Raw genomic sequence first — 12998 nt, forward strand, 5'->3', positions numbered from 1 at the left:
ATACAGTTGTAGACCCTGTTGCAGACCCTGGTTGTTCCTGTTTTGTCTCAAAATGTCATCATGTTATTGTAAGGTTCTGCCAGTCATTGATCCAAACGACCCGTTTTCATTATAAAGAGTAAAGAGTTTATTGGAATCATTGCTTTGTGCTACAGACAGCTAAAGCTAGGAATGACAAAAGCAATCTGGTGTCACAATATTGGAGTCAAAAATGTGTGTGCAAAACCTTTCCCACCAACTGCTCTGTTGCTAGAGCAACACGATAGCTAGCTAGCCTACTTTCCCCCTTTCCCACTTGCACATGTCTTAGCGGTCAGATAGATGTGCCTTCAAGCAGCTATAGGAAATGAAAGATACAGAGTTCTGTCCAGCATCAATAGTGTTACAGAGTTCAGAGTTCAGCATCAGTAACTGGTTCCTGTTAGTTAGAAAACATATGGGAAACCATGGCAGGCTCATCCTGGCAGTTGTATGCTGATTTGCTTTTCAACCCTGTCTGTAAGTTGGAATGGTTTCTTCCATCTTATTTTATCTGAAGAAGTGTGCTTGCACGTGACAGCTCATGCCTTGAATAAAACTTTATTGGTGGACTCTAACTTCATTCTAGAGTATTGTGTTCAGTTTTGGGCACCACAGTTTCAGAAGGATATGGACAAACTGCCCAGAGGATGGCAAAGAAGATGGTGAGGGGTCTGGAGACTTAAGTTCTACGAGGAAAGGTTGAAGGAGCTGGGTATGTTTGGGCTGGAGAGGAGACGACTGACAGGTGATACGATATCATGGAGAGTATGATGCAGAACTGTTTTCTGTTGTCCCAGAAGGTCAGTCCAGTACCAAAGAGCTGAAATAAAAGCAAAAGAGTTACCAGCAAAACATTAGAAAAGACTTTCTGACGATTAGAGCGGTTCCTCGGTGGAACAGGCTTCCTCCTCGGGAGGTGGTGGGCTCTCCTTCCTTGGAGGTTTTTAAATGGAAGCTCGATGGCCATCTGACAGCAGTGCAGATCCTGTGAACTTAGGCAGATCATGAGAAGAAAGGCAGGAAGAGCTGGTGTGGTGGAGGGCTCTTGAGCAGCGCTTGGGGCGGCTGGATGGTGCTGATGGCAGTCAGGGAGGCTAAGAGCAAGGATGATGCGTTGGCTGTTGCATAGGCTACCTCGCATAACTTTGTGAAGCACTGCACTTTTGACATTCATCTTCACCAAAGAACCTTGGTGGGACATTCTCTTTTAGAGTCTGCCTGTGCCTGAGTACCTTCCAGCATCCTCCTCCAGGTAGGGTTGAGCTTGTTATTCTCCCACAGGTGTGATGCACAAAGACCATGAGGAAGATAAACAGGTTGCCTTCCTATTACTGATGGTCTTCGAATGGTCATCTGTGCAGTCACACCGCCTGCCCTCCTTCCCCACTCCTGTTGGTCCTCTGGCTTTTCTTCACAGTGGTCAGAAGAAACTGGTGGGATCCTTGTGCACAGGTGGAACCTCTGCACATGTCACTGGGAAGGCTGTGAAAATCCTTTGCGGCTTGGTAAGCTACTTATCGACAGGAGCGCTGTCTCCCTGGCCCAACTGGCCACTCAAAGATCATTAGTTACAGGGAATGCAACTTGTTTTTGCTGCCACTGCCAAAGTAACTCTGGTGTAATGTAAGAATAGGCCAGGGGTGGCCAACCGTAGCTCTCCAGATGTTTTCCTTTTGCCTACAACTCCCATCAGCCCCAGCCAGCATGGCCAATGGCTGGGGCTGATGGGAGTTGTAGGTAAAAAGCATCTGGAAAGCTACTGTTGGCCATCCCTAGCCTACAACTCCCATTAGCCCCAGCCAGCATGGCCAATGGCTGGGGCTGATGGGAGTTGTAGGCAAAAAGCATCTGGAGAGCTACCGTTGGCCACCCCTGGCCTACAACTCCCATTAGCCCCAGCCAGCATGGCCAGTGGCTGGGACTGATGGGAGTTGTAGGCAAAAAACATGTGGAGAGCTACCGTTGGCCACCCCTGGAATAGGCCATTGAGACTCCTTAAGTCCGAGATGCTAGCTTCCAAAAACAGGCTCTGACTAAATAGTGTCTTTGATTTTATCCTTGCTTTAGGAGAAATGCTGTTAAAGTTGGGAAGACTAAAGGAAGCTTCTGAAGTGTACAGAGAGCTGATAGATCGAAATGCCGAAAACTGGCCCTATTACGAAGGCCTAGAAAGAGCCCTCCAGCCACGTAAGCAGTCCTCTTGTAAACCTTTTGAAAAGTGGTGCTTAGCTGGGTAAGTTTTGACATCAGGTTTTCAGATTTGGGGTCGAAAACGTTGCTGTCGGTTGCAGGAAGGATTTGGAGGCCCTGGTGCTGTCTGAGCAAGCCTCAGCTTTGCTTGCACCCTTCTCTCCTGTGTGCTCCAACTCCTTCCTCCCACTTCTGTTGGCAGCATCTGCTGGGATGTGGGGCGTGTTGGTGAGGGAGTAGGGGCCACTGCAGGCTTTCTTCACACATGGCAGAAACCGTTGTTCATCCAGCAACTTCTATACACGAAAGAGCAGCTGCAAATTTTAAAAATTCATCAGGTACTGTGTCCTGCTTCTAATGACAGGTTTGTAGACCGAACAAACAGCTGGCTTTGAGTCCAGTAGCATCTTAGAAGCCAGCAAGATTTTTTGGGGTACAAGCTTTTGAGAGTCAAAAGTTTCCTTTCTCAGGTATTTATTTTAGTTTATTAAATTTCTAGCCCACCCTCCCTGTATCGCAAGACTTAGGGCAGGTTGCAACAATACACAAACACAATATAGCAAAATAGTACAAATATAATAATTACATTAAAACAATCAGCAATATCAATAAACTATTAAAAGCCAATTATAAAACCTTTCAATTTCATTTGTGGTGTCAAATACAGCTGTTTCTGAGGCCGCTCCATATGTGTATGTAACAGATGATAAACTAATGATCCAGGAGGTAAGCAGCTGAGAAGAGATCCCATAACAATGCACTGGAGAGGCACTTGGGGGGGGGCAATACTGGTAGAACTCTGCCACCTCAACAGTAGGCCCGGCGGAACATCTCCATTTTACAGCCCCTGCAAAATTGTAATGTCTTGCAGGGCCTGGATCTCAGCTGGGAGCGTGTTCCAACAGGCTGGTGCCAGGGCAAAAAAGGTCTGGTTGAAGCTAAGCAGGCCTTCTTCGAGCCAGGGCCACCTGCAGATGTTGATCCAATGAGCATAATGTTCTTTGAGGGGCATACTGAGAGAGATAGTCCTGAAGGTACCCAGAGAGATAGTCCTGTTGGTCCCAGACCGTGTAGGGCTTTGAAGGTCAAGAACAAAACCTTGAAATTGACCTGGTACTCATAGAAACATAGAGTTGGAAGGTACCTCCAGGGTTAGGGTTTGTAGAATCTTTCGGGATCAAGTGTCGTGTTCTACTGGAGAAAGTTTTCCTTCCAGACGTTTCGTTCTCAGCTGCGGAGAACATCCTCAGTGGCGTTGCAGCCGGAGCAGGCGCTCTGACCTTCTTGGCTGCTGTGCATTGAGTGGGGCCAGGGCTGCTGGAGAGCTGCTATTTCTAGGCTGGAGGGGGTGTGGTGAAAGGGCAATTGGTTTGTGGATGTGCCCATTGTTTGGTGGGGCTTCTTGGAAGGGTAGTGATAAGGAAACTGGCTGTTGAATGTGACCATTGTTCTGTGTTAATTGCTGGAAGGGTTGGAAGGGGTTTGAAGATAAGGAAGATGGTTGTTGACTGTGCTGATTGTTCTGTGGAATTTGCTGGTTGTTCTGAGACTTTCTGCAATTTATAGTCTGTAGGGTGTTTTGCAGAGCTGGGTACCAAGATTGGTGGATGACCTCCAGGGTTATCTAGATCAACCCCCTGCTCAATGCGGGACATTCACAAATACCTCCCCCCCTCCCCACGCACACCACATCCCCAGTAACCCTTGTTCCATATCCTGAAGATGGCAAAAACTTCCAGTATCCCTGACCGAACTAGCCTGGAGAAAAACTGCCACCTGACCCCAAAGTGGGGAACAGCATTTCCCTGGGTATGTATGAAAGGGCCACGAGAACTAAGCACTGATGCAGCCCTTCCCGCCCTCCTTCTCATGATCTGCCTAATTCACAGAATTAGCATTGCTGTCAGATGGCCATCTAGTCTCTGTTTAGAAACCTCCAAGAAAGGAGAGCCCACCACCTCCCAAGGAGGAAGCCTGTTCCACTGCGGAATTGCACAAACTCAGGAAGTTCTTCCTAATGTTTAGTCAAAAACTCTTTTGATTTAATTTCAACCTGTTGGTTTTGGTCTGACCTGAGGCAACAGAAAACAACTCTGCATCATCATCTATATGACAGGGACTTCAAGTATAGTCGTCTCCTCTCCAGGCTAAACATACCTAGCTCCTTCAACCGTTCCTCATAGGACTTGGTCTCCAAACCGCTCACTATCTTTGTTGCCCTCCTTGGACACTTTCCAGCTTGCCTAGATCCTTCTGAAATTGTGGTGCTCAAAACTGAACTCAAAACAAAACTCTAGGTGAGGTCTAACGAGCAGAGAAAAGTGATACCATCACTTCATGTGATCTGGACACTATCCTTCTGTTGATATAGCCCAAAATCGAATTTGTCTTTTTAGCTACTGCACTGTTGACTCATATTCAGCGTATGGTCCACGGATACCTCTAGATCCTATTCACACATCAGGCAATTTCCCCCAGTCCTATAATTATGCATTGTATTTTTCCTACCTAAATGCAGAACTTTGCATTTATCCTGACTAAAATTCATTTTATTTGTTCTAGCCTAGTTTTCCAGCCTGTCAGTATCATCCTGTATCCTATTTCTGTCTTCTACCATATTTGCTTCCCCTCCTGATTTAGTGTCATCTGCAAATTTAATAACCAATAAAAGGCCAACGCCATGCTGGGAATTATTAGGAAGGGAATTGAAAACAAATCAGCCAGTATCATAATGCCCCTGTATAAATCGATGGTGCGGTCTCATTTGGAATACTGTTTGCAATTCTGGTAAGCGCACCTCAAAAAAGATATTATAGCATTGGAAAAAGTGCAGAAAAGGGCAACTAGAATGATTAAAGGGTTGGAACACTTTCCCTATGAAGAAAGGTTAAAACGCTTGGGGCTCTTTAGCTTGGAGAAACGTCAACTGCAGGGTGACATGATAGAGGTTTACAAGATTATGCATGGGATGGAGAAAGTAGAGAAAGAAGTCCTTTTCTCCCTTTCTCACAATACAAGAACTCGTGGGCATTCAATGAAATTGCTGAGCAGTCGGGTTAGAACGGATAAAAGGAGGTACTTCTTCACCGAAAGGGTGATTAACATGTGGAATTCACTGCCACAGGAGGTGGTGGCAGCTACAAGCATAGCCAGCTTCAAGAGGGGGTTAGATCAAAATATGGAGCAGAGGTCCATCAGTGGCTATTAGCCACAGTGTGTGTGTGTATGTGTGTGTATATATTTATATAAATTTATATATATATATAAAATTTTTGGCCACTTTGTGACACAGAGTGTTGGACTGGATGGGCCATTGGCCTGATCCAACATGGCTTCTCTTATGTTCTTAACCATTCATTCTATTCCTTCATCCAAATTGTTTATAAAGATGTTGAACAAAACAGGTCTCAGGACAAATCCTTGAGGCTCTCCACTTGTCACTTATCTCCAAGTGGATGAGGAACCTTTCACAAGCACTCTCTGGGTGTAATCTGTCAGCCACTTAAAGATCCACCTCACAGTAACAGGATCCAATCCACATTTTACCAACTTGTCAACAAGAATAGTATGTGGAACCTTATCAGAAGCCTTACTGAAATCAAGATGAACTATGTCCACAGCATTCCCCTGACCCAGCAAGGTAGTAACTTTTTCAAAAGATAAGTTTAGTCTGACATGACTTGTTCTTGAGAAACCCATGCTGGCTTTTAGTGATTGCAGCTATCCTTGTAGCAATTGCAACTGTTCAAGGACTGACTGTTTGCAGGTCTGACTTATAAGCCCTTCCTCACACTCCAAAGACAGAAGGGCCGGTCAAGGGTCAACACTGCATGTTCTGTGGTACTCTGGCAATTAAAAGTGTTACTAGTATCCATTTAATTTTAATATTTATATATTTCTCTGTGTGTGCGCATGATTTTGGGTGACGCCCAGGACATACTTTAGTCATGTGGTTTGTGAGATGTGATTTTCCTCAGGCCATGGAATGAGTGCCGCCACGGTAGGTGCATAGAAAGATTAAAGCGTTCCGTGGATGCTGTTATTCTCTCCTTCTCTCCTCCCTGATACTGGTGCTGCCGTGTGCCATTTTTGGAACTGGCTTTTCAACCTCCTGCTGCTTGTATAAAATTTAGCTTCAGATCCTGCGTCTTGGAGCTTCTGTGGGACAGAGGGAGGGAGATAAAAACCAACACTGCTGTGTCTGGATTGTGGCCTAATCACCATTAGTTTTTTGATGATAAAAGATCCTTTTGTACGCACAGATCTCAGTTTTTAAACTTATTATTCATCAATAGGTACTTTAGAAGACAGGCTACAAATATATGAGGAAATAAGCAAGCGGCATCCGAGAGCAGTTTCACCTAGAAGATTACCTTTAAACTTTGTCACAGGTAATATTTCATATTTCTGTACCTCCAGTTGAACCTTATTTAGAAAGATGATTTAGTTTTCTAGAAGAGTAAAAGGCCTGTAGCCTGTTTTCTGAACATCGCCAATGCTGATGAGACCTTCATTATTCCAGAATGAGTATCATACTGTTTCCCGGGGCTTTTTTTCTGGAGGAACGTGGTGGAATGGAGTTCTGGAGCTTCTTTACGGAAACAGAAGTCTCAAAAACTGTTTAAATGGCCATGGGCACCTGTGTATTTCTCCTTCATTTCGCTCTTGAGAGTTCTGGCACCTCTTTTTCTAGGAAAAAAACCCAAACCCTGTTGATTACTGCGTCCAGCTAGAACTAGTGAGACCTGGGTTCAAATCTCCCCTTACCCTTGAACCAGGAACGCTCTCTTAGCCGAAGGCTGCTGGGAGGATAAGACGAAGGAGCAGGAGAACTGAGTATGCTGAACGCAGCCTGGAAGAAGAGCAGGATAAATATCTCTTATTTAAATATATAAGGATATAGATATAGAAGTCTTTAAGCCAAGCTGCTTGGAAAACTGCCTAAGCTCTAAAAACTATGGAAACGGCTTCTTTTTGACTAATTATCCTAGGGCGTTCTTGTTTTGAAAGGAAATTTTCAAGTCCTTTTTCAGTTGCAGTATACCTCTGAACTAATTTGGGAGGGTGCCATTTCTCACCCCTCTCTCACTTTCCATGCACCATGGACTTGGGGTGTGTGTGTGTGAATGCACCTTCTCTCCAGGTTTCCCTCCCCCCAAAAAAGTCTCCATTTCCACCTCCATGGCATTCAATAAGGCCAAGCAGTGGTTTCTCTGAAATGTGGTGAGACTTGAGTAAGGCTGAATGTAGGAGAAGAAGAGGCCTAATTTCAGGTTAATGACTGTGCAAACAAACTCTCCCCCCACCCCACACGCACATGCTGTGGAGGCCAGTGGAAGATGGCCCTCTAGATGGTCAGAGGGGTGTGACTCCCCCCAGTCTTTTCTCTGCAAGAAGCTAGCAGTAATCTGAGAATGTTTTAGACATTTTTTGTTATTGGGTTGTCCTGCGTCACCATGGCATGAGAACCAGCAAAAATGCAAATCCCTCTTCCCTGACAATCTTATTACTCTCTTGAACTTGGAAAAGATTAGTTCAAACTGTTTATTGTAGACAGGCTGGGGATGGATTTCTTGTTAGTTGCTTTTGTGGTCCCTCGTGCCATAATGTCTCATAGGATGAATGGGGAAACTCCCTTCTAGTACAGCTTTTTCTCCCCAGCCAGTCTTTTCCATCTGCTCAGAGTCTTCTTCCTGAAATAACTGTTTCTTCTGTCTTTGATCAGGGCTTGTTTTGCTTTTAGGAAACATCCCAAAGGCTGAGTTTCTATTGGTGGTAGTGCTGTTTTATCCTTACTGGAATGCACTTTAGAACTTCAATAGCAGATGCAGATTTTCACACAGTCGGCCAGGGCGTGTCCCCAGAATTATATCTGCATTTTCGACTTAATTAAAGCCTGGGAAAACACTATTTATGTATTTGGTAGATTTATTTTCCGCCCTTTCCCATATGGACTCAGGGCGGATTACAGTCACAATAAAACAGTTAAAATACAGCAATAGCTTAATAATATCCAATTAATAATCAATTAAAAACGTAACTCAGTAATTTATATACAGGCAAGTGGGCCCAATTTACAGATGCGCAGATGACCACTCAAAGATCAGCAGTTCCAGGTAAGCAACCTGATTTTCTGCACATTAAATCCTGGTTATCTGCCTGTCAAAAGCTGATCTACTTGAAGAGTCATCTGTGATTACTTATTTGTTTGTTTGTTTGTTAGATTTATATCCTGCCCATCCCACAAGCGGGCTAAGAGCAGGTAGCATCAAAAGTTACAGAAACACTAAAAAGCCAGTTGTCGCAATAAACGACTTAAAAATCAGTTAAAAGATGGTGAAATATACATGACGTCATGGTTCTAAAAGCTGGATAGAGAGTAAAACAAGAGTCACAGCAGAATAATAATAATGTCGCTCTAAATGGGTAGATGTAATAGGGAGGCTTTCAGCGGGGAAGCCAAATGATGGGGCATTCACTGCCTCAACCAAAGACCTGGTGGAACAGCTCCATTTTACGGGCCCTGAAATTCTGTAATAAGTTCAGCAGGACGCTGATCTCAGACAGGAGCATGTTCCACCAGGTAGGGGCCAGGACAGAAAAGGCCCTGGCCCTGGTTGAGGCTAAGCGGACGTCCTTGGGCCATAGATATCCAGCAGATGTTGGTCAGCCGAGTGCGTGGCTCTCCGAGGGGTATATGGCAGGGGTGGCCAAGGGTAGCTCTCCAGATGTTTTTTGCCTGCAACTCCCATCAGCCCCAGCCAGCATGGCCAATGGCTGGGGCTGAAGGGAGTTGGAGGCAAAAAAACATCTGGAGAGCTACCCTTGGCCACCCCTGGTATATGGGAAGAGATGGTGCTTTAGATATGTTAGTCCCAAGCCACACTGGCCTTTGAAGGTTGTTACCATCACCTTGAAACAGATCCAGTACTTGGCCATTCATACTCCTAAGCATGATGTAGCATATGTATTCAGTTAGATGTGAGTCCTATATAACATCTTAGAGACCAACAAGAGGTTCAAAATATAAGCTTTCCAGAGTCAAAACATATACCCTGAAAGTTTTGTTGGTCTCTAAGCCTTTAGGTACTACAGAACTCATATCTAGCTCTTCCACAGCAGAACAACACAATCTGTCTGTCTGTCTGTCTCCTCCTCGCCCCCCCCCCCCCCTTGTGTGTGTATTCAGATAACTGGCTAGTTAGCAAAAGCAGTAATTTTAGCAAGTACTTAGAATGGTTCAGATATCGGCAGCCTTATTAAATCCCTTTTTAACGACTGTCATTCTGAAGTGGGGAATTTGTGGGGATAATCTGACAGATTCTATCCATAAATGTCCTTGGATAACATCAGGAGTCTTTATAATCTATGCTAATAAATAGACAAAATTATTATCGTTAAGTTTTGTTTCAAGAAACAGTGGAATTCTGCAACCTGAATATGAAATGAATGTTCCTTGGTGTCCTAGAAACATTTGTCAGAACTATTTCTTTTAATTGTGGCTGTTTTGTAATTACAAATACCAAGAAAAGGTTCCAATGTACCGTATTTTTCGGACTATAAGACGCACTTCCCCCCCCCAAAAAAAGTGGGGGGGAAAGTGCGTGCGTCTTATAGTCCGAAGGTACGTACCTTCGGGGGGGGGGGGATCTGCTGCCTCTTCCTCCGATCCGGCGCTTCCCCGCGCCTGCCTGCCTGGCTCCATCTTCTTCAGGCAAGCGCTGGGATCGCTCCACATGGCCCCAGCGCTTCGCAAGCACCGGCTGCGGAGGGGGCAGCGTGCTTCCTACTTGCCTGTGTGCCTGCCTTCAGCTGTGATGTTTAAAGCAAGCGTTGGGATCGCTCCCTCCCCCCTCCGATCCCAGCGCTTGCTTTAAACATCACAGCTGAAGGCAGGCACAAAGGCAAGTAGGAAGCACCCGCCCCCTCCGCAAACCCAGCGCTTTGCGAGCGCCGGCTGTGGAGAGGGCAGCGTGCTTCCTACTTGCCTGTGTGCCTGCCTTCAGCTGTGATGTTTAAAGCAAGCGCTGGGATCGGAGGGGGGGAGGGAGCGATCCCAGCGCTTGCTTTAAACATCACAGCTGAAGGCAGGCACACAGGCAAGTAGGAAGCACGCTGCCCTCTCCACAGCCGGCGCTTGCGAAGCGCTGGGGCCACGTGGAGCGATCCCAGCGCTTGCCTGAAGAAGATGGAGCCAGGCAGGCAGGTGCGGGGGAAGTGCCGGATCAGAGGAAGAGGCAGCGGATCGCCCCCCAGGAGGAAGGTGCGCCCTATCCTCCGGAGCGCCTTATGGTGCGAAAAATACGGGTATGTTGTTGTTCTTAGTGGCTTGATTTGGGGGTGAAAGCCATAAGCCCCCCCCCACCACCCCCCACCAGCAAATCCAGGCTGTAGCTAGAGATAGGCAAGTTCTGCCTGGTTCACTTTACTGTTCTTCTGCTTCTTTCCCCTACTATATTCTGGGAGTTCTGGTTCTCAGAACACCTTGCTTTAGTGAGGGGAGGAGACTCAAAAGTATTAAGTCCAGCATCTAACATGGCACCACTAATTCTTCTTTTCAGCGCCTTTCAGGTTTTTGTGGTAAACATGAGCCCAAGCAGTAATGCACATTAAGTTACTGCAGTATAACCAAACGCCCTTTTGTTTCTAGGTGAGAAATTTAGAGAGCTAATGGATAAGTGGCTGAGGACTAACTTCAGTAAAGGCTGCCCACCCTTGTTTACCACTCTGAAATCTTTGTATTACAATACAGAAAAGGTAATTATTTAATTTTTATATAATTGTTTAATTTTGTATAGCATGTATTTTACAGATAATTTACAAATCTGCTCCGTTTCAGTCCTGCTTGATGTTTGTTTTCCACACGTGCTGAGGAAACCTCATCAGTCTTTGCTCTGCTTGTTCTGGTTGCAATGTAATGTATACCAGATGAAGGAAAAGTGGAAATATTTAGGTTCTGATGCGGGGGGAGTTTTGACTCTTGAAAGCTTATCCCCTGAAAATTTTGTTGGTCTCCAGGGTGCCACTGGACTCAACTCTAGCTTGGTGCCATCTTAATGCAGTGGTTAAGAGTGGTGGACTCTAATCTGGAGAACCGGCTTTGATTCCCCCCCCTCCTCCTCCACATGCAGCCAGCTTGGGTCAGTCATTTGGATCAGTCACAGTTCTCTCCGAACTCTCTCAGCCTCGCCTACCTCACCGGGTGTCTGTTGTGGGGAGAGGAAGGGAAAAGGCCATTGTAAGCCATTTTGATACTCCTTTGGGTAGTGAAGGGTGGGGTATAAAACCAACTCCTCTTGTTCTTCTAGCTCTTTGGAAGTCAGTGTCTGTGGTTTCTGTGCAGCCTGCACAAAAGCAACTTCAGAATACTCCACAACCAGTTTTCTTGCAAGTGCAGCATTAGCAGCCGCTTCAAAAAAATTCTGTTCAGATTTTTTCATCCCTTGTTTTTCTTAGCTGGTTGATTTTGTGTGTGTCCTAATTTTCCTTTAACAGTGACACACTGTGCCTTAGTCACACAACTCTGGTAAAGGGGGGAAATGCCACTTTTCCCACCTTGCATGCACTTAGGGGACCACCTTTAAATATTGCTACACTGGAGGAGGGAGGGAGCAGAATCTCTGTTGGGCATGTTTAGGGGAAATGTGCAAAACCAGCTCTTGGCCTCCCTGTTGGAAATTTACTAGGCACGCTCATTTTTTCCCTCTGGGCTCTACCTTGCCTTTGCGCACCAACCTGTGTCTTCAACTTAGATCCCGGTTTTGCAACTGCAGCCTCTCTTAGTTCCATTAGAAGAAGATGATATTGGCTTTATATTCTGCCTTGCACTCCAAACCTCAGAGTCTCAGAGTGGCTCACAATCTCCTTTATCTTCCTCCTCCACAACAGACAGCCTGTGAGGTGGGTCTTTAGCGTTGCCTGTATTCCTTGGCTCCATCATCAAGTCAAAAAGGATCCTGTTACCATTAGGTGGATCTGTAACTGGCTGACAGATCACACCCAAAGAGTGCTTGTGAATGGTTCCTCATCCTCTTGGAGCAAAGTGACAAGTGGAGTGCCTCAAGGATCTGTGCTGGGGCCTGTTTTGTTCAACATCTTTATAAATGATTTGGATGAAGGAATAGAGGGAATGCTTATTAAATTTGCCGATGATACCAGATTGGGAGTTTCTGTCTCAAGATTAGGAAGAACTTCCTGACCGTTAGAGCGGTTCCATGCTGGCTGGGGCTGATGGGAGTTGTAGGCAAAAAAACATCTGGAGAGCTACCGTTGCCCCCCCCCCGGCCATAGAGTCCACCTTCCAAAGGTTTTTCTTCAGGGGAACTGATCAGTTGTTTTCAGGAGATTTCGAAGCCCCTCCTAGAGGCTGGCAACCCTAGAACTGGGAGACTGGGGCAGGTTCCAAGGGTTGATGCTGTAAGAGCAGCCAGTGGGGGCTGTGTGGTCACAAGGAAGTTTGTCCAGCAAGCTTCTGCCAAGACTGCACTGAGCCGTCAGCCAGGAGCCCAAGGGATGATCAACATGCAGGACTGTGGACCAGGCAAGAATCCTGAGCCTCCCTTGATGCTTTGTATAGTGGCTTCTGTCAAGCATCGATATTTTGCAATAATCAAGCGTTTGTTCTTTAATCAAAGACTTGTTTTATTGTAAAACTCCATGGCTTGCTCCAAGGACGGTTCCTTGGAAGTAATGGCTTACATAGTATTGAATAGTATCTTATAGTCAAACTTCAAAAGGCAGGGTTACGGATAACTTCAAAAGAATAGCATGAAGATGCAAATTGGTTC

General features: G+C 45.7%; 1 protein-coding gene across 4 annotated transcripts in view; it reads left to right on the forward strand.

Annotated features, from left to right (window-relative positions):
• NAA16 (N-alpha-acetyltransferase 16, NatA auxiliary subunit) overlaps positions 1–12998 on the forward strand; it is a 93373-nt gene that overhangs the window by 31306 nt on the left and 49069 nt on the right. For all 4 annotated transcript variants that reach the window (XR_009555166.1, XR_009555167.1, XM_060233559.1 and 1 more), the window contains exons 7-9: positions 2089–2208; positions 6507–6602; positions 10862–10968. Coding sequence is in view for 2 of the 4 variants with exons in the window: in XM_060233559.1 (XP_060089542.1) it covers positions 2089–2208; positions 6507–6602; positions 10862–10968 (323 nt within the window). In the remaining 2 variants the exon portion in view is untranslated. The remainder of the gene's footprint in view (positions 1–2088; positions 2209–6506; positions 6603–10861; positions 10969–12998) is intronic.

The sequence above is a fragment of the Heteronotia binoei genome, chromosome 3, assembly GCF_032191835.1.
Source record: "Heteronotia binoei isolate CCM8104 ecotype False Entrance Well chromosome 3, APGP_CSIRO_Hbin_v1, whole genome shotgun sequence".
In the NCBI taxonomy this organism is placed as follows: domain Eukaryota; kingdom Metazoa; phylum Chordata; class Lepidosauria; order Squamata; family Gekkonidae; genus Heteronotia; species Heteronotia binoei.